This window comes from Caenorhabditis briggsae, assembly GCF_000004555.2.
Source record: "Caenorhabditis briggsae complete genome, chrV, whole genome shotgun sequence".
Lineage (NCBI taxonomy): Eukaryota > Metazoa > Nematoda > Chromadorea > Rhabditida > Rhabditidae > Caenorhabditis > Caenorhabditis briggsae.
In genome coordinates this window covers 19446265-19471389 of record NC_013488.2, presented here as the reverse complement: position 1 = coordinate 19471389, position 25125 = coordinate 19446265, and the positions used below count along the sequence as shown (strand labels likewise).

At 33.5% G+C, this 25125-nt stretch overlaps 5 protein-coding genes across 5 annotated transcripts in view; 3 read left to right on the top strand and 2 right to left on the bottom strand.

Annotated features, from left to right (window-relative positions):
* The window catches only part of CBG23702, a gene marked incomplete at both ends in the record, with an annotated part of 2517 nt that extends 2038 nt beyond the window's left edge, over positions 1-479 (bottom strand). Inside the window, one exon of the mRNA XM_002638602.1 lies at positions 302-479. Within this exon, the coding sequence (XP_002638648.1) occupies positions 302-479 (178 nt within the window). The remainder of the gene's footprint in view (positions 1-301) is intronic.
* Positions 480-3657: 3178 nt separating this feature from the next.
* Cbr-reps-1 lies at positions 3658-8339 on the top strand (the record flags this gene model as incomplete). The annotated part of the gene is made up of 3 exons (XM_045238654.1): positions 3658-3877; positions 4894-5109; positions 8017-8339. The coding sequence occupies 3 exons, from the start codon at positions 3658-3660 to the stop codon at positions 8337-8339; spliced, it is 759 nt and encodes a 252-aa protein (XP_045091142.1).
* A 1134-nt stretch (positions 8340-9473) lies between these two features.
* Positions 9474-11484, top strand: CBG23700 (the record flags this gene model as incomplete). Its single annotated transcript, XM_002638600.1, has 5 exons — positions 9474-9491; positions 9989-10108; positions 10667-10851; positions 10997-11282; positions 11353-11484. 5 exons carry the CDS (start codon positions 9474-9476, stop codon positions 11482-11484), a joined length of 741 nt encoding a protein of 246 aa, XP_002638646.1.
* Positions 11485-12210: 726 nt separating this feature from the next.
* Positions 12211-15482, bottom strand: Cbr-nhr-243 (the record flags this gene model as incomplete). The annotated part of the gene is made up of 8 exons (XM_045238653.1): positions 12211-12309; positions 12358-12628; positions 13272-13425; positions 13716-13905; positions 13964-14095; positions 14795-14853; positions 14948-15084; positions 15319-15482. The coding sequence occupies 8 exons, from the start codon at positions 15480-15482 to the stop codon at positions 12211-12213; spliced, it is 1206 nt and encodes a 401-aa protein (XP_045091141.1).
* A 910-nt stretch (positions 15483-16392) lies between these two features.
* Positions 16393-23387, top strand: CBG23697 (the record flags this gene model as incomplete). Its single annotated transcript, XM_045238652.1, has 7 exons — positions 16393-16505; positions 16611-16723; positions 16830-16846; positions 16889-17014; positions 20744-20953; positions 21792-21896; positions 23367-23387. The coding sequence occupies 7 exons, from the start codon at positions 16393-16395 to the stop codon at positions 23385-23387; spliced, it is 705 nt and encodes a 234-aa protein (XP_045091140.1).
* Positions 23388-25125: the final 1738 nt, after the last annotated feature.

Below are 25125 nucleotides of genomic sequence, written 5' to 3'. Positions count from 1 at the left end.
TATGTATCATACACATACGCAGGAAACAGCTATGACCATCTCGAGCAGCTGAAGCTCCAATGTGGTGGAATTCTGCACAAAGTTCAAAGGCGCATCCCTTTTTCCAGAAAAGATATCTCGCCACGCGATGTATTGAAATGCATTTACAGTTATGTCGCGAAATGCTTTGAAATACGTTTCGCAACGCACATGCGTTGAATTTCGAGGGCGCGGAAATGCATTTCAATACATATTTTCGCTACATGAATAACCCATAAAAACGCTTAAAAAACTGATTTTTGACCTCAAAAATCTCTCTAACCATGCTCAGAATCCGGTTTCAGCGAAAAACAATCCAATTGCAAAATTTTACAGTCGTTTTCAGACTGCATCGCGTGCAAATGATGCTCCCAAGAGATTCCCTGTTTTCCCAGCGAGTCTCGAAGCGTTTTGATCTCTTTTCGGGTCATTTTTGAGCGCAATTCTTGGAGGGCCTTCATTTTAGCTGGAAATTAGGAATTTTTGGGGGAAAACGATTTGTTTAAAAGATTTGAATGGTGGAAAGTCGATTGTTTGCATAATCTCAAGCAGGAAATTCATGTGAATTTGTTAAAAATTCAAAAATCCTAAAAATACAAAATTTCTATCAAAAACTCAATTTTCAGGAATTCAAGATGATTTCTGACTGATTTAACCTTGAAATGTTGATTTTTTGCATTAAAAATGCATGAAAATGACCTCTTTATCATGAAAATTCGCCTTAAAAAGCACAGAAAACCGATAATTCGATTTTTCGAAAATTTCGGAGAATTTTCTACATTTTTGAGAGAGAAAAAAGTCGATTTTCTGCATAATTTTAACCTGGAAATTCAATTAAATATATCAAAAATCGTTCAAACCTTTTGCTGAAATAGCGAACTGAAAGAAAAAAACGGAAAAAGTTTCATTCGATTTTAGCAGTAAAAAACTCGATTTTCAGCATCAAACAATGATTTCTGACTAATTCAGCTTGAACTTTTTGATTTTTTACATTAGAAATTCATGAAAAAAAGCCTCGAAAACCGAAAATTGGAAAAAAAAATCGACTTTTTTTCAAAATTTCGGCGAAATTTCTATATTTTTGACAGAGACAAGCCTAGAATTTCAAGTAGAGTTCATTAAAAACCATCTTAACAATGCTAAATATTTGAATACAAATTTTGCCATTAAAAACTTGATTTTCAGCATTTAAATATAATTTATAACTAATTTGACATCGAAAAATTGATATTTTACATCAAAATTACATAAAAATGACATCGTTATTATGAAAATCCGCTTCAAAATCGCTTGAAAATCGAAAATCGCCGAAAAAAAAGAAGGCACGAGAAGTGCGCCAGTCTTGCGCACTTCTCGTGCCTTGGCGCACCTGCCGTGCATTCGTCGTATTTACACACAAAATCAATTCAATTATTATTATCCATGACAGAAAACGACAAAAAATCGTCGTATTTTTCTAATGGCGACTTTGAAAAAGTCGCCGCTGATATTATTAGTAGTCCTAGGCGACTCAAACATTCAGGTAAAATTACATATTCAGCTTAGAAACAAACGAAACGTTTTGAATTGAAATTTCGATTTATCTATGACAAGAAATTGGCCCAACAACTGGATTATATGTAAAAAAGCAGAAAAAAAGTGGAAGAAAAACCATGAGAATCGGTTTTCAAAGTTTAAAAAAAATTTAAACGAAAATTATATATTTGTAAATTTATAATTAAAAAACAAGTTTTCTAATTTAGAATAAAAACTCTGATAATTAACAGTTTCTGGAAATACCAAACTATCAAACTTCCAAACGTTTGGATTCTCAGATTATTTGAGTTTTCATGAATTTCAGATTTTTGGAATTTTCGGAAAAATTGAATTCCTTGGAATGTTTGATTTAATAACATTTTGGGGTTTACCGATTTCTGAAATTTCGAAATACTGACTTTTGAAATTTTGAAAATTTTTGAATTTTCACAATTTCAGAATTTCTAAATTTTTTGATATTCTTAATTTCATAATTTTGAAAAAATATAAACCTTTGAATTCCTAAACTTCTAATTTTCTGTATTTTTTAATTTCTGAATCTGAACGTCGGAATTCTGAACGTCGGAATTTCCGAATTTCTGAATTTCTGAATTTCTGAAATCAGACAATTTCAGAAATTCAAAAATTCGAAAATTAGGGGTCCAGCTTTTCTGAATCTCGTAATTTTCAAATTCTGACTATTAGAATTTCGGAATCTCTAAATTTGAAATTAGTTTAACTTCTTAATTGATTTTCCTGGATAATCTAAATTCTTTGATCCCAAGACTTCAAATTTTCCATTATTGACTAGGGAACTATCTGAGCATGATTCCAAGTTACACTTCATGACCTATATCATTAGAAAGCCCATAAAATTCTGATTCTGAATATGTTTTCTGTTTTTGCGAAACGGCGGTTATAGGTCACGAAGTGTAACTCGAAGACGACTCCAGATAGTTCCCTAGTGAGTTTCAAAACTATCCAATTCTCTGTATTTCAAAGATTTGGAAAGTTACAGAAACTTGAATTTTCGAAGTTTCAATTTTCTGGAAATTTCACAATACTTGAATTTTCAAAAATGCCTAATTTTCTAAAATCTCCCGTTTTTGCAGTTTTTAATTTTTCAAAATTTCTGGAATTTCCCAGTGTTTTTTTTTGAAATTCAGGCTTTTCGATTATCAAAATTCTGAAATTTTGAAATTTCCAGTTTTCAAGATATTCGATTTGTTTGTAAAATTTTATAATTTCCGAAATTTCTGGAATTTTCTGAAATATTCAAATATTTCAAAGTTGCAAAAACAAAATATGAAAAGTTGCAATAAATCTTTTTGTCGAAATTTCTAAATTTTCTTGTTGAAAATTGCAATTTTCTAGCTTTTAAACCCAAACGTGTCATCTGAAAGTGTCGAAATCGAGTTCTCCACGCTTTTTTACCCCTGAACACCGATTTTGAGCCCCCTAGATCAATTTGTCGTGAGATTAGGTGTCTAGTCTGCAAACACTTTGATCTACTCGGTGTTTGCAGAAAATGCACCATAATTTACGACAAATTGAGCTAGAGAGCTGAAAATTTGTGTCCAGGGGTAAAAAAACATGGGGAACTTGATGTTGACAGTTTCAGAATAGAAATTCGATTTTGAGACCCTGAAAATGGCTGTTTTGTAGCGTTCAAACCAAAAATTTTTATCTGAAAATGTCGAAATCGAGTTCTCCACGCTTTTTTACCTCTACAAACCAATTTTCAGCTCTTTAGCTCAATTTGTCGTAAAATTAGGTGTCTGGTCTGCAAATCTATTCGGTGTTTGCAGACAATGCACCATATTTCACGACAAATTGATCTAGAGAGCTGAAAATTGGTTTTTAAGGGGAAAAAGGCATGGGGAACTCAATTTTCCTTGTTTCAAATAACGAAGTTGAGCGGAAAATACTGAAAATTGCATTTTTTAACTTTTCAAACTTCCAGCCGAAGATTCTCTGTTCAAAATTACTTCCAAACAACAGGAATACTATACCAAATGCTTTCGACACCTAATAAAAACCACCCAAGGCGTTCTGGACCTTTCTGGAGCTCTCCATGGAGCCGACCAAAGGATCGTAGCCTTCTTCCGTCGTTCCTCCTTGGATATGACGTCACTTTCAAAGATATGGTCCCTGGCAGATGTGAATGAAGATGGATGGTTGGATTTACAGGAATTCTCAATTGCCATGCATCTAGTGGTGCTGAAAGTCAAAGGAGAGGTTCCGATTCCTGATGTTTTGCCGGTTTTTGCCAGACCCCCTATCACCGAACCACGTGGTGATAGTCGGGTAGCTGATGTTAGTCCGACTGTAAGCGTTACCAGGAGTGAGGGGAAGAATGTAAGTTTTGAAATTCGAATTTGGGTCATTGAGAGCTTCAAAATGAGTATAAATATGACTATTTTGATGGAATATGAGCAACGTTACAGTAGTTCAAAAATTTCGAGACAGCAAAAATTCTGTAAATGGACAATAACTAGATCAAATTTCGATTTTTTTCAACATGAAAATGGTTTTTCTAGATTGACCATATTGAGAGCTTCAAAATGAGTATAAACATGACTATATTTGAACACTTTTGATTTTTTCGAAATTTTCGTGGTGGGACCCAAAAAATGTAATATTACCGTAACTCGGTTGTTTTCGACAAAACTGAAAAATTCTTGAAGATTTTGGTTTTTGCTTGAAACAAGCTTTAAAACGAGTATAATCATGACCTACTTTCCATGAATTTCATTTTTGGGGACCCACTATGCGCCTTTAAAGTCGAAAAGGCTCTAAATTCAAAATAGGCGGGGCCTAGTCGTGTTTAGGCTCATTTTGAAGCTCTCAAAGTGGCAAATTCAAAATTAGAAATATCGAGGTTCAAAAATCAAAATTGAAAAAGTTACGGTAGTTTAAGTTTGTTTTGTATTTTAAATTTTCAGTGGACCAATCAACCGATCATCAAACAATTCTCCAACACACCACCACTTCTGGTTGATAGCAGACCAACAGCTATCAAGCATTCAGCGCTACTCGCGCTAAAAAGTCCATTGGGTAAGTCTGAAATTTTGAAAAAAAATTTTGACTGAAAAAAAAGTGGAATTTCGAAAAATCATCATATCTCGGCTAGTTTTGCTCCAATTTTTGTGAAAGTTACATTTTTGAATTTTTCTTGTTTGGAGCTTCAAAATGAGTATACTCATGACCAGGTTCTGAAAATTTCAATGTTTTGGGTCCCACCACGAAAAGTGTAAAAGTGCAATAATTCGGTTGGTTTTGGTCCTTTTTTGAAAATTTTTGAATTTTTGGGATCCTCAAAAAATTTCCAATCGTATCAAATTAATTTTTCAATTCCAGGACCCCCACCGGAGCCACCAGCCCGTCCCCAACAACGTGGCCATAATCGAAGTGCAAGTTTGGACCTAAAACTGATTTCACTGAACAAAAATTCTGGAAAATTGTCTGAAGCTCCGCCCACAACGCTGTCTCTCTGGTCATCTCATTCGGATCCCACCACACATCCTTCTTCAATTAGTACGACAACCACGACCACGACATTTGCCTCTTTTCCGGGTAGGATATTTTTAAAATTTTGAAAAAAAAAGTTTTTCAACTTCAAAATACCATAACTCAAATAATTTTGTAGCAAATCTAATTAAATTTAAAAATTTGAACTTGTCTTGTTTAGAGCTTCAAAATGAGCCTAAACACGGCTAGGCTCCGCCCATTTTGAATTTAGAGCCTTTTTGACTTTAAAGGCGCATAGTGGGTCCCCAAAAATGAAATTCATGGAAAGTAGGCCATGATTATACTCGTTTTAAAGCTTGTTTCAAGCAAAATGCAAATCTCCAGAAACTTTTCAGTTTTGTCAAAAAACAAACGAGTTACGGTAGTATTACATTTTTTTGGTCCCACCACGAAAGCCCTAAAAATTAATGAACTTGAAACCTAGTCATGATTATACTCATTTTGAAGCTCCCAATATGGCAAATCTGAAAATATAAATTTCATTTTGAAAAACTGAAATTCCAAGAAGTTATAGTCAATTTGCAGCATCTTGTAAGTATATCCAAGATAAATTAAAAACAAATTTTTTTTTTTCAAAATTTCGAAATTTTGAACTTCCAGCCACACCCGACAGTATCCCACCACCGATTCCACAAAGAATCACGCCGTCTCCACTACCGGTAAGTGAAATGATTTTCTTTGGAATTCTTAATTTTCAGAAACATTTGAAAATTCAGAAATTTAGAAATTCAGAAATTCAGGAATTCGGAAATTCAGAATTTCAGAAATTCAACAAATCAAAAATTCAGAAATTCAGAAATTCAGAAATTCAGAAATTCAGAAAACCAAAAATTCAGAAATTCAGAAATTCAAAAGTTCAAAAATTCAAAAATTCAAAAATTCAAAAATTCAGAAATTCAGAAATTTAGAAATTCAGAAATTCAGGAATTCGGAAATTCAGAATTTCAGAAATTCAACAAATCAAAAATTCAGAAATTCAGAAATTCAGAAATTCAGAAATTCAGAAAACCAAAAATTCAGAAATTCAGAAATTCAAAAGTTCAAAAATTCAAAAATTCAAAAATTCAAAAATTCAGAAATTCAGAAATTTAGAAATTCAGAAATTCAGGAATTCGGAAATTCAGAATTTCAGAAATTCAACAAATCAAAAATTCAGAAATTCAGAAATTCAGAAATTCAGAAATTCAGAAATTCAAAAATTCAGAAATTCAGAAATTCAGAAAACCAAAAATTCAGAAATTCAGAAATTCAAAAGTTCAAAAATTCAAAAATTCAAAAATTCAAAAATTCAAAAATTCAGAAATTCAGGAATTCAAAAATTCAAAAAATCAAAGATTCTGAAATTCAGAAATTCAGAAATTCAAAAAATCAAAAATTCAAAGATTCTGAAATTCAGAAATTCAGAAATTCGGAAATTCAAAAATTCAGAAATTCAGAAATTCAAAAATTCAGAAATTCAAAAATTCAGAAATTCAAAAATTCTAATAAGAAATTCAGAAATTCAGAAATTCAGAAATTCAAAAATTCAGAAATTCAGAAATTCAGAAATTCTAAAATTCAGAAATTCAGAAATTCAAAAATTCAAAGATTCTGAAATTCAGAAATTCAAAAATTCAGAAATTCAGAAATTCAGAAATTCAAAAATTCAGAAATTCAGAAATTCGGAAATTCAGAAATTCAGAAATTCAAAAATTCAGAAATTCAGAAATTCAAAAGTTCAAAAATTCAAAAATTCAAAAATTCAAAAATTCAGAAATTCAGAAATTCAGAAATTCAGAAAACCAAAAATTCAGAAATTCAGAAATTCAAAAGTTCAAAAATTCAAAAATTCAAAAATTCAAAAATTCAGAAATTCAGAAATTCAAAAATTCAAAAAATCAAAGATTCTGAAATTCAGAAATTCAAAAGTTCAAAAATTCAAAAATTCAAAAATTCAAAAATTCAGAAATTCAGAAATTCAAAAATTCAAAAAATCAAAGATTCTGAAATTCAGAAATTCAGAAATTCAAAAATTCAAAAATTCAAAAATTCAGAAATTCAGAAATTCAGAAATTCAGAAAACCAAAAATTCAGAAATTCAGAAATTCAAAAGTTCAAAAATTCAAAAATTCAAAAATTCAAAAATTCAGAAATTCAGAAATTCAAAAATTCAAAAAATCAAAGATTCTGAAATTCAGAAATTCAAAAGTTCAAAAATTCAAAAATTCAAAAATTCAAAAATTCAGAAATTCAGAAATTCAAAAATTCAAAAAATCAAAGATTCTGAAATTCAGAAATTCAGAAATTCAAAAAATCAAAAATTCAAAGATTCTGAAATTCAGAAATTCAGAAATTCGGAAATTCAAAAATTCAGAAATTCAGAAATTCAAAAATTCAGAAATTCAAAAATTCAGAAATTCAAAAATTCTAATAAGAAATTCAGAAATTCAGAAATTCAGAAATTCAAAAATTCAGAAATTCAGAAATTCAGAAATTCTAAAATTCAGAAATTCAGAAATTCAAAAATTCAAAGATTCTGAAATTCAGAAATTCAAAAATTCAGAAATTCAGAAATTCAGAAATTCAAAAATTCAGAAATTCAGAAATTCGGAAATTCAGAAATTCAGAAATTCAAAAATTCAGAAATTCAGAATTTCAAAAATTCAAAAAATCAAAAATTCAAAAATTCAGAAATTCTAAAATTCTAAAATTCAGAAATTCTAAAATTCCTTTTTAAAAAGTTTCTAAAATTTTTTTTCATTTTCAGATTTTTGCTGAAAATTCAAAAAATTGACTCTGAGATTTTTGGAATTTTAAAAACACGAAAAAAAAATAAAAATTGACAGTTGATTTGAAATTTAAAAAAAAACTAATTTTTTTCAAAAAAAGTTTTTAACATTTTTTTCGATTTTTAGGCGTTCTGACCCAAATTTTTCCCTTTTTCATAAAAAAAATAATTTTCTCAATTTTCAGAGAGTAATCGAGAAGAGAAACGCGCCATCTCAACCACAGACTCCTCAACCCAAACATCGGGAATTTATTATTCTGAGGAAGAAGTAAAATCATTTTTCTCAAAAATCGGAGATCAAATCGATGATTTATTGGGTGATGAGCTGATTGCAACAGAAGGAGAAGGAATCGAGAGATTCAATAAAAGATGTGCGGCCCTTAGAATTCAGAATTCGGAGCTCGAAGCGGAACGAGCTCGACTGGCTCAAGTTAGAATCCAACTGGAAATTCGAGTTCAAGAATTTGAAGAGCGGTCCAAGACGGCTTGTTCTTCATCTACTCTGTAATTCGGTTTTGTTCTGAAAATGTTGAAAAAATCATAAAACCTGTAATAGAAGGGCCCCCTTGAATTTTAACTTTGAGCCAATTTATCTCAGTTCCTGATGAAGATATAAAAAATTTGTCAACTGATAAAATGTATAGAATATTATGATAAACAGTTTATCAGCTGACAAGTTTTTGATATCTTCATCAGGAATCGAGATAAGGGCCCTTCTATTACAGGTTTCATTTCATTTTCAAATTTCCCGCCCAATCTATCTTCATAATCTAAACTGTGATATCTCTCTGGTCCATTCGGATTACTGTACTTGCATATTTTCCCTTTTTCGAAAAATTATTTTTTTTGCAATAATAATAATCCCAAATTGTGATATTTAATTTTTTTAATTTGTCTTTAATTGCAATAAATTTTTAAATAGTAAATTTCAAAATTTAAAAAAAAATTCGAAATTTTGAAAATCTACAGTTTCCCAGTCTTCAAAGATTACGGTAGATTTTGAATTTTGGGGAAAAACTCGCTAGTAATGCGTCAAGGCACCAAAAACGCGCCAAGGCACCAAAAATGCGCCAACACACAAAAGATGCGTCTAGACACCGGAAATACGCAGAAGCACGAAAATACGCAAAGACACCAAAAACAAGCTTCTAGAAACGCGTCAAGACACCGAAAATGCGTCAAGGCACGGAAAATGCGTCAAGGCACGGAAAATGCGTCAAGGCACGGAAAATGCTCCAAGAGCACAATCAATGCGCCAAAGAAACTAAAATGGGCCAAGACACCGAAAACGCGTCGATGCACCAAAAACACGCCGAAGATCGAAAATTGCGCAATGTCACAAGAAATGCGTCAAGTCACTAAAAACGCGCCAAGGGCACAATCAATGCGTCAAGGCACCAAAAGTGTGTCAAGGAACAAAAAATACGCAAAAATCCACAGTAATTCAGGTATCAAAGTAAAATTGAGAGTTGACACGTTTTTGGTGCCTTGGCGCATTTCTAGTGAATTCAAAAACTTCCGTGACCGAAAATTGTTTTTCGAAAATTTTCAAATTTTCAAAAATTCAATTTTCCCACGCAAATCTTTTTAAAATTCATTTTCTACTCGATCTCTCTCTCTCTCTCTCTATTCTCAACTCACAATGACCGGACAATCGAAGGTTTTTTCTTGCTGACGCGTTTCCCGTGCCTTGGCGCTTTTTCCGTGCAACTTGCACCGAAAATGCGCCAAGGCACCAAAAGTGCGTCAGCAACAAAATTTTTTTTCAGAAAAACTCTCACATCTGGGATAGCAACTCAGTGACCGTCGCTCGTAATCCCTACTATTTTAATGGTAAATTTGAAAATTTGAATTTTCAAAAATTCAAATTTTGGCGCCAAATTTTTTTTCGAACTTTTAGTTTTTTTCAGCATTCACACACGACACAACTGGCTCCAGCATCAGCGTTCTAGAATATTCACGTGAGGAAAGGATTACTGTAGTTTCGCCACGCCCCAAACTGTGTACGGTGAAGGTGAATAATTATTTCCCAAAAAATCTCTACTAGTCTTCAAAACAATGTCTTTCGTAACTACGCTCATTACTCGGGTCCCGTCGAAAAAAGTCCTAAAAATCAATAAATCGACTTTTAGAAAAATCGATAATCGATTTTTTCAGCATTCAAAACAACGTGCCGAAAAACCGCGAGATGTCTACGTGACGAATCAAGAACGCCATCAGGCGCCGTCGCCGATGCAACTTGCCACGTGGAAATTCTCGCCGCTTCGCAAGGAAAAGGTACGGTAGACGGGAAATGTGTCAAGACACCAGAAATGCGTCAAGACACGAAAAATTTGTCTAAGATCCAAAAGCGTGTCAAGGTGCCAAAAATACGTTAATGACGTGAATAATGCGTCAAGTCACCAAAAATGCGCCAAAGATCGAAAATTTCGAAAAGTCACAAGAAATGCGCCAAGGCACCAGAAATGTGCCAAGACAGGAAAAATGAGTCAAGGCACTGAAAATGCGCCAAGAGCACCTAAAATGCGTCAAGTTACTAGAAATTGCGTCAAGGCACAAAAAGTGCGCCAAAAAACCAAGAAGTGTCAAGACACCAAAATTGCGCCAAGGCACGAAAAATGCGCCAAAGATCGAAAAATGCGTCAGGTGCGCCGAAATTGGGCCAAGAGGCTTAAAATGAGCAAAGGCACGAAAAGGGCGCCATGAGCCCAAAATTAGGTCAAGGGCACCAAACATGCGCCAAGGCACCTAAAATGCGCCAAGGAACCGAAAATGCGTCAAAGCACGGAAAATGCGCCAAGGCACGAAAAACACGCAAACTCTCATTGTTTACAGTACAATGCTCACTCGGTGGCTGACGCCTTTGACGCCTACCAACACCGTCTGCAGGTCAAAATGTGGGCGGAGCCAAAGTGGGCGGAGCCAAAAATCACAACCACTCGGATCCATCAACGGACCCATACGCACAAGAAACACGTCACCATCGACGGAACGGCAACTGAAATAATCGACAATTCGCGGTGAGTTTTTTTGCTGGCGCACTTTCGGTGAGTTGGCTCATTTTTCGTGCGAGTGGGAGAAAATTGTCATGGAAGCCTTGTTGACGCATTTTTTGTGACTTGGCGTATATCTCGTGAGTTGACGCATTTCTCGTGCATTTTTCAGCCCAAAACTGGCAAAAATCCGTTTGACGAATCGACGAAACGACGAGGTCAAAATTGACAATGTCACGACGGCGAAGACGATTTCAGAAGAAGAGATTCATGATGAGAATGACGTCGTCAGAATTCAGAAGACGTCGTCAAAACTTCAGAAGCCCGGATTCTATGGGACCATTGAAGCCGAACTGTGTGCTGAGCAAGCGGCCGCCCATTTATCGTTGGCTGTGGAAAATTTGGAACGTCTTCAGTTTGTCACCGACGCCGTCTATCCTCAGACGGCACAGCATTTGGTAGGGATTGCTCAGCTTAAAATTTTTAAGTTTTGAAAAAAAAATTTTTTTGAAATTTTTTTTTTTCTAGAAACGCCTTCACGAAATTGACGACGACGTGAAAGATTTCAATAGTCAGATGAGAAGACGTCGTGTGAAAGTTCCCACGTCGGCCGGCACGACTAAACAGATTGCTCATTTTATCATCAATGAGAATAACTAACAATTACTGATTTTTATTGATTGTATAAATGAATGGCTAGAATCAGAGGATTCTCAAAGTTTTGCACATTTTCAAGATCAGCATAAAAAGAGCTTCGAAACGAGTATAATCATGACCTACTTTCCATGAATTTCATTTTTCCGACCCCCTATGCGCCTTTAAAGTCAAAAAGTCTCAAAATTCGAAATGGGCGGAGCATAGTCATGATTATACTCATTTTGAAGCTCTTGACAAGACAAACACAATTCCGCAAAAATTTTTCAGATTTGGTCAAAAAATAGCCGAGTTACGGTATTTTTACACTTTTAGGTCCCACCACGAAAATCCAAAAAATCGAAGTAATTGAGAGATAGTCATGTTGATACTCATTTTGAAGCTATTTTTGTGACAAATGCAACAGTACAAATATTATGTTCTAAAACCGAATTTTTACAAAGTCATGGTCATTTTACAACATGCTCATTTTTCGCCTCAAATTTTCAAACTACTGTAACTCTGCTATTTTTTGACCAAGCTAAAAAATCTTTGCAGATTCTAATTTAGCTTGTTTAGAGCTTCAAAATGACTATAAACACGGCTACATATAAAACGTTTTGAAATTTTCCATTTTTTGGGTCCCACCACGAAAAATTCAAAAAATCAAAATTTTGCAGTTATAGTTGTGTTTAGGCTGGTTTATTCAAAATTAATGATAAAGTTTCTGTTATTTATCAATAAAAATTTGGATCACAAGTCCTCAAAATACTCCATATGCGAAAATTCTACAGTATGCACATCGAAAATTTTGGCCAACTGCAATTTCGATCGAATTTGGATGACTTCTTCCTGCAAAAATGTTTTAATTGCTTAGTTTTAATTTTTAATTGACTCAACCTTAATTTTCCGATTGATCTTCAAAATTTGAGCCAATCTGAGTGCATATCTGGGTGTTTCTTTTTGCTCTACATAGTAATTATGTAGGGCATTTCCCAATATTTCCATTAATTTCTCACAAATTTCTTCAATTTCCCCTCGAAACCGTCTGGAGGCGTGGCTTAACGCCAAATCCGCCAACATATAGGATAACTCCACGTCATCTGGATTCAGTTCCATCATCTCTTGGGCGTACTTGTAGGTGATATTGTTTTCAGACGTGTCGTAGAAGCTGAAATTTCTTTTGGAGAGTTAGCAATGATTATACTCATTTTTAATCTCTAAAAAAGTTAAATTCAAAACTGCAAAAATTTTCAGATTTGGTAAAAGAATAGCTGAGTTACGGTAGTTTTTCACTTTTTGGGTCCCACCACGAAAATTCGAAAACTTTCAAACATAGTCATGATTATACTCATTTTGAAGCTCTAAAAAAGCTAAATTCAAATCTGCCACAATTTTCACATTCAGCCGAAAAATGACTAAGTTACGGTAGTTTTACACTTTTTGGGTCCCACCACGAAAATTCGAAAACTTTCAAACATAGTCATGATTATACTCATTTTGAAGCTCTAAAAAAGCTAAATTCAAATCTGCTACAATTTTCACATTCGGCCGAAAAATGACTAAGTTACGGTAGTTTGTCACTTTTCGGGTCCCACCACGAAAATTCGAAAACTTTCAAACATAGTCATGATTATACTCATTTTGAAGCTCTATACAAGCAAAACTTGCATTCATCAAAATTATTAATTTTTCAACATAATTCGACAGAGATACGGTATTTTTTAGCACCGAAATTCGAAAATTTTTAAGCCTGTCCAGGATCAGAGTCATTTTGAAGCTCTCCATCCCCCAAATTCAAATTTTCAACTTACAATTGCATTTCTTGATTGCTCAGCCTTGCACACCATGTTAAATCCAACTCCATATTCTTCATATCCATGACAGAGTATTGACTTCCACTGCTAAGCATCACAAAATCACCAATTAGCTTTTTCTGGCGGCCCATTGCTGTGATTGCCAGCTTGTCTAGCTTGGACCACACATGCCAGACAGATGCCAAGATTTTTAGCTAAAAATTGAAAAATTCAGAAAATTCGGAACATTTTGAGGTAAAAAAAAATCGGTAGAAAACTGATCAAGTTAAGAATTTTTAAAATTTTGAAAAAAAACATTTTTTTTTGAAATTTTTTAAAAATTTTCTAAAATTCGTAACTTTATCAATTTTCAACCAATTTTCAAGTTTTTAGTCTCAAAACGTTCAGCATTTTCTATATTTTTAGAAAATCTAAAAATTCACCTGCTGCTCTTTTTCCAACTTTTGAAATTCATCAAAATCGTAAACCATTTGGCGGCTCTCAAAAAGTCACTCTCCCAAAATGCCATTGTTTCGGATTCTCCGAAATTTCGAATCATTTTAAGATTTAAATTGTGATTTTCTTGTAATTTTCGACGTCCAATCGCCATTTTTTGAAGGGAATTGGTGGAGAAAATTGGGGTTTCAGAGCCCTGGAATTTCAGAAATTTTGGCTGAAAATGATTTTTTTTTAAATACAAAAATTCCTACCTCCCATAAAATCGCCTTTCCTTTTTCCACAAATCCATCACACTCAATGATTCGTTCGTCAAATTTGATTTTCAGCAATTTTGGAGCACAAGAAATTACAAAATGCGGTCGACCGACCAGCTCTTCGATTGTCTGAAAATATGAAAAAAGTTAGTCAAAAGTTTCAAAACACCGTATCTCGGCCAATTTTGGTCTGAACGGAAAATTTTTTAAAAATCCATATTTCCCTTGTTTTGAGCTTCAAAATGAGTACAATCATGACTAGGTTTCGAAATTTTCGTTTTTACGATTTTCGTGGTGGGACCCGAAAAGTGTCAAACTACCGTAACTCAGCGAGTTTTCGAACAAATCTAAGAATTTTTTGCAGATTTGAATTTAGCTTGTTTTCAGCTTCAAAATGAGTACAATCATGACTAGGTTTCGAACTTTTCGTTTTTACGATTTTCGTGGTGGGACCCGAAAAGTGTCAAACTACCGTAACTCAGCGAGTTTTCGAACAAATCTAAGAATTTTTTGCAGATTTGAATTTAGCTTGTTTTCAGCTTCAAAATGAGTATAATCATGACTAACTTTCAAAAAAAAAATTTTTTTACGATTTTCGTGGTGGGACCCGAAAAGTGTAAAACTACCGTAACTCAGCGATTTTTATATCAAATCGAAAAATTTTTGCAGATTTGAATTTTGCTTGTTTCGATCTTCAAAATGACTCTAATCATGACTAGGTTTCGAAATTTTGATTTTTTGCCCATTCCTTGCCCATCCCTTGCCCATTCTCCAAATTTCGCTCGTTGTAGGCAATATGGGTGCCAAAATTTCAAAAAAAAAACTCACTAATGGCAAATTTTTGTTCAAAAATTGCACTTTTATAGAATCTCTGTCGAATTGGAAATCTGGAAATAATTTTTTTTGGGTCCAAAAAAAATTTGGGCTTTAAAAAAATTTTTTCGAAAAATTTTTTTTTTCAAAAATAAGCGAAAATCCTACTTCTCATGCTCATTCCAACTTGAAAACACTTCTCCAATCGGCACTTTTTACACTGAAACCATCCGTTTCCATTGAATAGTTTACAATTATTGCTCTTTTTGCATTTTAAGACTTGCACGGGTTGGGTAGACGTTCGGCTAGAAATAATCATTTTTAAGTTAGATAATTCAAAAAATCTGGAAAATTCTAAAACTTTTGGGGCAAAAATCACAAAAAACCGTTGGAAATTAACCAAATTATGATTATTTAAAATTTTGATTTCAAAAATTCAAAAATTCCAAACTTTCTTAGTTTTTGCCGGATTTCTGAAATTCTTTTTTTGTTTTATTTAAAATTTTCAGATTTTTCAGATTTTTCAAAAAAAAAAACACCGAAAAAATGCTGCACACGCTCTACAACTAAATGCTCCAAAGTGCTTTCCCTTGGCTGGTAGATCACAGACGGCGCATAATTTTAAGGATGAGCAATGTGGGGATTCTGGAGATGACGTGGCAGAATCCGAAGATGAAGAAGAAGATGACGGGAGGCTGAGCATCTAAAAAAAAATTGTCCAAAAATCATGAAAAATGGTTCAAATTTTGGAAAAAATCGTCATAGCGAAATTATGGGCAACTGAAGGGCAAGTACAGGACAAAACAGTTCCAGAAAACAATTTCACAACAATTATTTTTTTTTCTCAAAAATAAGACGCCTAGAGGTAATACTCAACATAGTGACACTCAAAGACTATCGGCAAACAATAGGAGGTGAGTGAGAGAGTACAGAAACATGAGAGAGTGGTTAGAGAGAAAAAAGGGAAACGAGAAAATGTGTAGTTTGTAGTCTATGATGAGGTGCATGGGGCTGGCTAGAATGTATCTTTAAGACAGAGAACAGAGACTTTTTTATTGATTTTTCAAGTGTTTGACCCAGGGACCCAGGGACCCAGGGACCCCGGGGTCCCGGGCTTCTGGTCCCGGGCTCCTTTCTCTGGAGCCCAGAGAAAGAGAGAACTGATTTTTCTCTCCACTTCTGGACCCAGGGTCCCATCTCTGACAAATCTGGAATTCTAAAAATTTCTGAAATCCAGAAGTCTTTGAAAATCTAAAGTTCGAAAATTCGAAAAGGCAAAATAATAGATATGTCTAAAAATTCAAAAAATTATATATTTTTTACAAATTCTTACACCAAAAATCACAGAAAAAATCTGTCTATTCTTTGATTTCTACCTTCTTTTTTTCTCTAATTCTCTAATTCGTTTTTTGTTTGATCAAACAAAAAAAAAAGAATGATTCGATTTCTCTGCGTCTCTCAATTTTTCATGATCTATAATTTTTTGTGCGTGTCTGCACTTTTCTCTTTTTTTTCGATTTTTCATGGATTTAGGTCCATTTTTCATGATTTTAAAGCCATTTTTTATGATTTCTGGTCCACTTTTCTTAGTTAAAAAAATTTTTTTTTTGCAGATGGAAAACAATTCTCCCAGCTCGAGTTCCGAAAAATGCTCCGTTTGCCCGGAGCCTGGAAATGGCATGCATTTTGGTGCATACACTTGTAGAGCGTGTGCAGCGTTTTTTAGGTAAGAAATGGTATAAAATTAGTGGAAAATTTGAAAAATTCAGAAAATTTTGATCTAGAAGTTAATTTAAAAAATTTCTAAATTTCTGAATTTCCGATGTTTTAGAAGAGCCGCTCCTCGAAATTCATCAAAAAAGTGCAAAAATCACCTAAAATTTGCTCGAAAATGTCGATTTTGCCGACTCCAAAAATGCTATGAGGCTGGAATGAATTCGGAAAGTAAGTCTGGAAATTCTGAAATTTTGAAAAAAAAATTCCAAAAAAAATTTTTTTTCCAGATTTCCAATTTTGTCGGGATCTGATCGGAGCAAAAGCGGGCTCACAGAGAAAGTGATTTATAGAGTAAGGGGAACATTTTTTCTTTTATGTTGAAATTTTTTTCAGTCCATGGAACAATTTGTGGGTCGCCCACATTTCGTGCTAAGCTGTAATCCGGAAATTTTAATTTTGAAAAAAGATGTGATTGATTGTTGGCCGTTATTGGAAAAGGCCGCAGGACTTATAGACATGGTATTTTTTCAACTTTTTGAATGTTTGTATACCAGTCGGTTTACGCCCTTCCGGGGCTAAACCTCCTGGGTTCCACTTACAGTAGTCACCTTACAGAAAAGTGTTTTCCACTCTCGCTCAGGGACTATTTTTTTAAGGTGGGGGGACAGGAGATTTTTCGTAGTTTTTTTGTAGCTAGAGTATGCATTCTACCGTGACGGTGTACAACGCTTAATGTTACTCTGTGTACAGCTGTCGTCCTCGCCTTTATGTATGCAATCGGGCGTGCGCTTTCTCTTTGCCCGTGTAGCTCAGTCGGTAGCGGCGCCGCACCTTCAATCATCGCCCTCACAAGTTCAACTCCTCGAGGGGCATCTTTGAACGAAATTCGAGAACATTATTTTTTTAATGTCCCCCCACCTTTAAAGAAATAAACTCGGGAATTTGAAAATTTGAACATTCAGACTCTGAAGAATTTCAGAGTTTCAGAATTTCTGCGTTCGGAAGTTCAAAATTTCGGAAACCCGTTGTCAGAATCCCGGGTCCGGATTCCGGGATCCGGAATCTGGCATCCGGAATTCCGGAATCCGGACCTATGTATTCGGAATCTGAAATCCGGACCCAGGAGTCCTTACCATTCCATATCCGGGATCCGGACCCAGGAAACAAGACCCAGAAATCCAGGAATCGGGACCCAGGAATAATCCGGAATCCGGAATCCAGAAGTCCGGAACCTGATCCCTTCTCCGGTCCACTGATTCTTCCCTCCACTCTTCTTCCCTCTCTCTTCCTTTATAGTAATCTTATCTGAACAGTTTCTTTCGGAATCAATAATTTTGAGTCAACTAAATTGGATATGATAGAACTTCATGAGATTTATTTATTTATTTATTTATTGATTACGACCTTCCGTCGTGGAAAAAGAGAAAAAAGAGAAAAGGAATACAATACAATCACACAAAACACAGATACACGAATAACTAAACAACACATTCAAATAAAGTGGAGAACCGAATAGTAACACTATTTCCAAATAATAGCACATAACCATCAACACATACACGCATACAGAATAAAAATTATACCTGCAATAATGATTAACAGAAATAATAAATTATTTTATAAATTAGAGAGAGGGGGCCTTGGGTTCTCAATTAGACTCAGAGTGCGGTTGACAAAGAAATTTCGCCTTAGTTTAGATTTAGGAATGGGCCAGAGAAATCGTGTCTTTCTTCTAGTACGTGTTTCAGTTGACGCGAAAAATTCAGTTACGTTCAGACCTATTTTTTCCGATATCATTTTTGATACCTTTTTCCTGTCTATTGCTAAGCGTCTAGAGTGTAGTGAATTAAGACCAAAGAGTAGGTTGCGCTCGCTCGCAGATTTATATTTCTTATCGTTTGGGTTAACATATCTTCCTAGTTTACGACTATACAGTCTTCTAGTGAAAGAGTTTTGCACTGATTCTACTAATTTAATATCTGATAATTTGAAGGGACTACTGATTACCGTACCATATTCGAGCACAGGCCTTATGAAAACTTTGTATAAAAGAACCATTAATCGGGTGTTTTTACTATTAAATTGCTGGAAAACTGACACAAGATAAATTTAGCCTTGTTAGTTGCTTGTCTCCAGTGCTCAGAAAAATCCAGTTTTTCAGATACTAGAAATCCTAAGTCACGAGTTATTGTCTCTTTTTTAATAGACTGACCTTCAATAAAGTAGTTCATAGTTTTCTTGCATTTACCTACTGTAAGAGCAACGGTTTTACTTGCGTTAAGAGGGAGTTTGGATTTTTCAGACCAATTTTGTATTAAGTCTATGCTTTTTTGCAGCGGGTTGTCAGGATCATTTTCGTTAATCGAGGCATATAGTTTAGTATCATCTGCAAACTGTTTACAATGAACTTCGTGAGGGAGGAAAGACGATATTTCATTAACATAGATCCCAAAAAGAACTGGGGACAAAACTGCACCTTGCGTGACTCCGCAAATTGCTAGTTTTGAACCTGAAAGCGTGGTCCCCACCTTTACTCTATAATTACGACCAGAAAGAAAATCATCAAGCCACATTAACAAGTGAGCATTCAGGTTGAGTTTTAGTAGTTTGTTAGAGATCTACAAAACAATGCTATTTGGAAAACGGTATCTTGTCTATGAGCAAAGTTATAAGCCATAAAGTGGTAGAACCGGGCCCTGCCTGTTTGTTCGACCTGTTTCATCTGTGACTTTGTTCATGAACCAGATACAGTTTTTAGAAAATGTTCATTCTGTAGCACATATCAAGTTCTATCATATCTAATTTAGTTGACCCGACTTTATTGATTCTAAAAGAAACTATGACAGGGCCGCCCAAGCCCCGCCAAAGGCCCGATTTCCAAAGAATCTCTCAAAATGAACCGCATTCATATCAATTGCACACTCTTCCAATCTTGACTTCATCTGACTTTTTTCCAATTCATATTGCTCATTTATAATGTCTCTTACCACTTCCGGTCCACATCTTTGTGCAGCTGGACAACATCTACTCAGTGCAAAACACTTTTGAGTCAGTCTCACTCCAACAGGTGGCAGATGAGAAGGAAACTGGTCGGAAATCCGTTTCCATGTCAGAATGGCAAGATGGGCCCTGAAGTTAATAAATTGTGTGAAATTGACTCGTGGGTAACCAATTCACGTAGTTCTTTTGGCTCTTTTCTAGTTTAGAGGTCCCAAAAAAATTTAGAGGTCCGAAAAAAAATTAGAGATCCCAAAATAAAATAGAGGTCCCAAAAAAAATTAGAGGTCCCAAGAAAAAAAAGGGGTCCAAAATACGAAAAACGCGCAGATGTTGGAATAATGTACTAGTATTTGAACTGTGCGAGTAGTTTGAGTTTTAAGGTCTTATAGGATGACATGACTACTCCTAACAATTTTAGCTCCAATTCTCTCGCATCTTGCCGATGAACACAATTTACATATGAGGAAAATTTGGGCAATACAGTAATCACTCCGTGATTATGCTGTTTCTCAGGCTTATATAATTGTCAGAAAATATGCATTCCTAAGCCTATTAGAAGTATAAAATATATCATCAACAATTATTTTTCTATAAGACCTCAAAACTTTAAATTCTTACACAATTCAAATTTTAGTTCATTATTCCGGTATCTGTGCATTTTTAAGTTTTGGACCACTATTTTTTCTTGGGACCACTAAACTTTTTTGGGACCTCTATTTTATTTTGGGACCTCTAAACTAGAAAAGAGCCGTTATTTTCGTCTAGAATTAAAATTTTTAAAAGCTTTTTTTTTCATCACGTTTAAATGACACTAGAATTTTTACTTTTAAAATCTGTGAAGCTCTTTGAAAAGATGGCTACTTTGAACCTAATTATCTCGTTTCCTGTTTGAGTTATCAAGAAGTATTCAACTGAAGAATTGTTTCTGATATCAAGGCAAACATTTTTGCTTTTAGATTTTTCGAATATCCCTGACAGGAGTCGAGATATATTTGGTCAAAGTCTCAAAATGGATGCCATTTTTTGTCGATTTACTGCCCTTCAGGAATGAACCTCCTGTGCTCCGTTTACAGTACCCGTAATCTTAATCTTTCTGAATTTTTGAATTCCTGAATTTCTGAATCTCTTTTTTTTTTTGAAAAATTTCAAACTTTTGAACTTTTCAAATTCCAGAGTTTTAAAATGTCTTAAAACCATCTAATAACACTTTTTTAAAAAATTGGAAAATTTTTTTTTTCAATTTTCCAGGGCTCCGAAACCCCGCTATTTTCAAAAAATCGTCTAATGAAACTTGCTCTTGCCCTTCAACAATTTCAAGAAGCCCCTTCTAGTCAAGTTCGATTTGTGGAAAAAATGGGACAGAACGAAGTGATGTCATTTTTTGAAACGGACTTTTTGAGAGCCACCAAATGGTTCACCTATTTGGATGAGTTCCGATTTTTGGGAAAAGAGCAACAGGTGAGAAAATTTGTTTTAGTTAAATTTGTCTCAAATTCTGAATTTGAAAATATTTTAACTTTGTCGAATTCGGACAAAAACTGAAAAAGTTATGGTCATTCGAAAATTAGGTCGAAAATGTTGAAAATTTCAATTTTCCGAAATTTTCAACACCCCTAACTTCTTGAATTTTGGACCGATTCTTACGTTTTTAGATGAGTCAAAATAGTCTAAAAATTCTGAATCTGAAAATATAAATTTTATACAATTTGAATGAAAACTAAAAAAGTTATGGGTACTTGAAAATGGAGTAAAAACAGTTGAAAATTCGAAATTTCCGAAATTTCAAACTAGCCTAAAATCTGAAAATTCCAGAGGACCTAGGTGTGTTTGTATTCATTTGAACCGCTGAAAGTCGAAATTTTTGAAAATAACATTTTCTTAAAAATTGAAGCAAACCTGACCGAGTTACTGTAGTTTGAAAGTTGCAACAATTTTCCCAAAAAAAGTTTTTTTGGAAAATTTCTAAAAATCTCAAAATTTTCAAAATCCGGTCTTGTTAATATTCATTTTAATCGTTTTGATGAGATAAACTCAAAAATTATATTTATTTAAGATTTTTTCTATAATTTCAAAAAGTTATGAACCATCGAAAATTTTAAAAAAGATTTACTAAAAAAATTTTTTTCCCAAATTTTTTTTTGAAACCTAGTCATGTTTACACTCATTTTGAAGCCATTTTTGAGCTCAATCAAAAAAATAATGTTATATTTCATTTCCAGCAAGTTTTGGGCTTCAAAATGAGTATAAACATGACTATGTTTCCAAAAAAAAATTTTTTTTTCAAATTTTTTTTCAGATTCTCCTAATGCAAGGTGTCTGGCATGTGTGGGCACGTCTTCAAAAACTTCAAATGTCAGCAATCGGCAGAAGGCGTGGAATTTGTGACGACAATATGGTCATGGTTAGTCATCAGAACGAATTCGCAGTCTCTGATTTAAATAAAATCGAGGTGGATATGAGTTGGTGCTCGACTTATAGCAATGAGCAGATGAGATAGTGAGTTTTTGAATTTGAAAATTCGAAAATTGAATTTTAAGTGTTTAGAGCTTCAAAATGAATATAAACATGCCTAGTTTTCTGGAGTTTGAAGTTTTTAAAAAATTAGAAAAAAAATATTCCAAAAACAATTTTTTTTTGGAAACATGGTCATGTTTATATTCATTTTAAAGCCCAAAACTTGCTGAAAACGAAACACAACAAAATTTTTCTGATTTAACTTGAATATGGCTTTAAAATGAGTATAAATTTGACTAGGTTTCAAAGAAAAAATTTCAAAAATCCAAAAATTTCAAAAATTCGAATTTCTTCAAAACTAGTCATGTTTATACTCATTCTGAAGCTAAATTTGAAAATAATGTTCATTTTCAATTTTAGCAAATCCAGTGCTTCAAAATGAGTATAAACATGCCTAGTTTTCTGGAATTTGAAGTTTTTAAAAAATTAGAAAAAAATATTCCCAAAAACATTTTTTTTTGGAAACATGGTCATGTTTATACTCATTTTAAAGCCCAAAACTTGCTGAAAATGAAATATGACCTCATTTTTTTTGATCAAGCTTAAAAATCACTTCAAAATGAGTATAATATATCGACCTTTTTTGAGCTAGAACATGTCGCAAAACAATGGTTGAAGCATACTTGCGACCGGGTCTTCGCAGAATCTCTCATAGTTTCTCTTAGAATCAATTTTTTAAGATCAACTAAATTAGATATGATTGAACTTGACGAGTGCTACAAAATGATATAACTTTAAAAATTGTGTCTTGTCTATGGATAAAGTTACAGGCAAAAAACAGAGACCCGGGCCGACCCGGGCCGACGCGGCAAGGCCCGGCCACTTTATGACTTGTGACTTTGTTCATAGACGAGACACAGTTCTTTAAATAGTATCATTTTGTAGAACTCGTAGCGTTCTATCATATCCAATTTAGTTGATTTAAAAATATTGTTTCTGAAAGAAGCTATGGCAAGGCCCGCGAAGGGCCCGGCGAAGGCCCGGTCGCAAGTATGGGTTGAAATGAACCACAGTTGAAAGATGACTTCAAATTATGAGACATTTTTCAGTATTTTGGCTCAAAAAAGGTCGCAAAAACCATTAAAAAACTAATAAGAACTCATAGAGATTCAGTCCATTCCAGAAACTTCCAGAAAGTTCCAGAACATTCTAGAAAATTCCAGAAACTTCCAGAAAGTTCCTTCTTCTTGTTAAGAGTTGTTAAGAGTTCTTGTTAAGAGTCTTTTTTAGTGAGAGGCTTTCTTAGTAAGAATCTTTCTTAGTGAGAACCTTCCCTAATTACAACCTTCCCTAGTTAGTCCACATTTTTACCCATGCCCCCCCCCTTGTCATAAAGAGCCAAAAAATTTGATTTCAGCTTCCTGGACACCAGCCATGACAGTTATATTTATCAAGTGATGGATGAGATGTTAGCCCTTAAACCGAACGACGTGGAATTATCGTACATGATGTGCCAACTGTGCCTTCAGTATGCCGGTCAACGATTTCAAGGGGAAATTCTGGAATTTTGTGAACAAGTTTTGGGATTTTTGGCCAATGACCTACATAATTATTATGTCAAACAACTCAGAATGACTAATTATGCAGCAAGAGTGGCGAAATTGATGAAAATCAATAATAAAATAAGGGTGAGCATGGGAAATTCCAGAAAATTCCAGAAAAAATGAGCTGAAAATTACTTTTTCTGGAAAAAAATTTTTTTTTCAAAAATAATTTTCTACAGTAATTCTTTTTGAATTTAGATTTTTTCAAATTTTTTGAAAGGTGGAAATTTCGGACATTTTCAGATTTTCAGATTTTTGGATTTCTTTGAAATTCAGAAATTCAGAAATTCAGAAATCCAAAAATATGAAAATCTAAAATTCTAGAATTCAGAAATTCAGAAATTCAGAAATTCAGAAATCCAAAAATCTGAAAATCTAAAATTCTAGAATTCAGAAATTCAGAAATTCAGAAATTCCGAAACTCAGAAATTCAGAAATTCAGAAATTCTAAAATTCTAAAATTATAAAATTCAGAAATTCAGAAATTCAGAAATTCTAAAATTCTAAAATTCTAAAATTCAGAAATTCAGAAACTCAGAAACTCAGAAATTCAGAAATTCAGAAATTCAGAAATTCCGAAACTCAGAAACTCAGAAATTCAGAAATTCAGAAATTCTAAAATTCAGAAATTCAGAAATTCAGAAATTCAGAAATTCAGAAATTCCGAAACTCAGAAACTCAGAAATTCAGAAATTCAGAAATTCTAAAATTCTAAAATTCTAAAATTCTAAAATTCAGAAATTCAGAAATTCAGAAATTCAGAAATTCAGAAATTCAGAAATTCAGAAATTCAGAAATTCCGAAACTCAGAAACTCAGAAATTCAGAAATTCAGAAATTCTAAAATTCTAAAATTCAGAAATTCAGAAATTCAGAAATTCAGAAATTCAGAAATTCAGAAATTCAGAAATTCAGAAATTCAGAAATTCAGAAATTCAGAAATTCAGAAATTCAGAAATTCCGAAACTCAGAAACTCAGAAATTCAGAAATTCAGAAATTCTAAAATTCTAAAATTCTAAAATTCAGAAATTCAGAAATTCAGAAATTCAGAAATTCAGAAATTCAGAAATTCCGAAACTCAGAAACTCAGAAATTCAGAAATTCAGAAATTCTAAAATTCTAAAATTCAGAAATTCAGAAATTCAGAAATTCAGAAATTCAGAAATTCAGAAATTCAGAAATTCAGAAATTCAGAAATTCCGAAACTCAGAAACTCAGAAATTCAGAAATTCAGAAATTCTAAAATTCTAAAATTCTAAAATTCAGAAATTCAGAAATTCAGAAATTCAGAAGTTCCGAAACTCAGAAACTCAGAAATTCAGAAATTCAGAAATTCTAAAATTCTAAAATTCTAAAATTCAGAAATTCAGAAATTCAGAAATTCTAAAATTCTAAAATTCTAAAATTCAGAAATTCAGAAATTCAGAAATTCAGAAATTCAGAAATTCAGAAATTCAGAAATTCAGAAATTCAGAAATTCAGAAATTCAGAAATTCAGAAATTCAGAAATTCCGAAACTCAGAAACTCAGAAATTCAGAAATTCTAAAATTCTAAAATTCTAAAATTCTGAA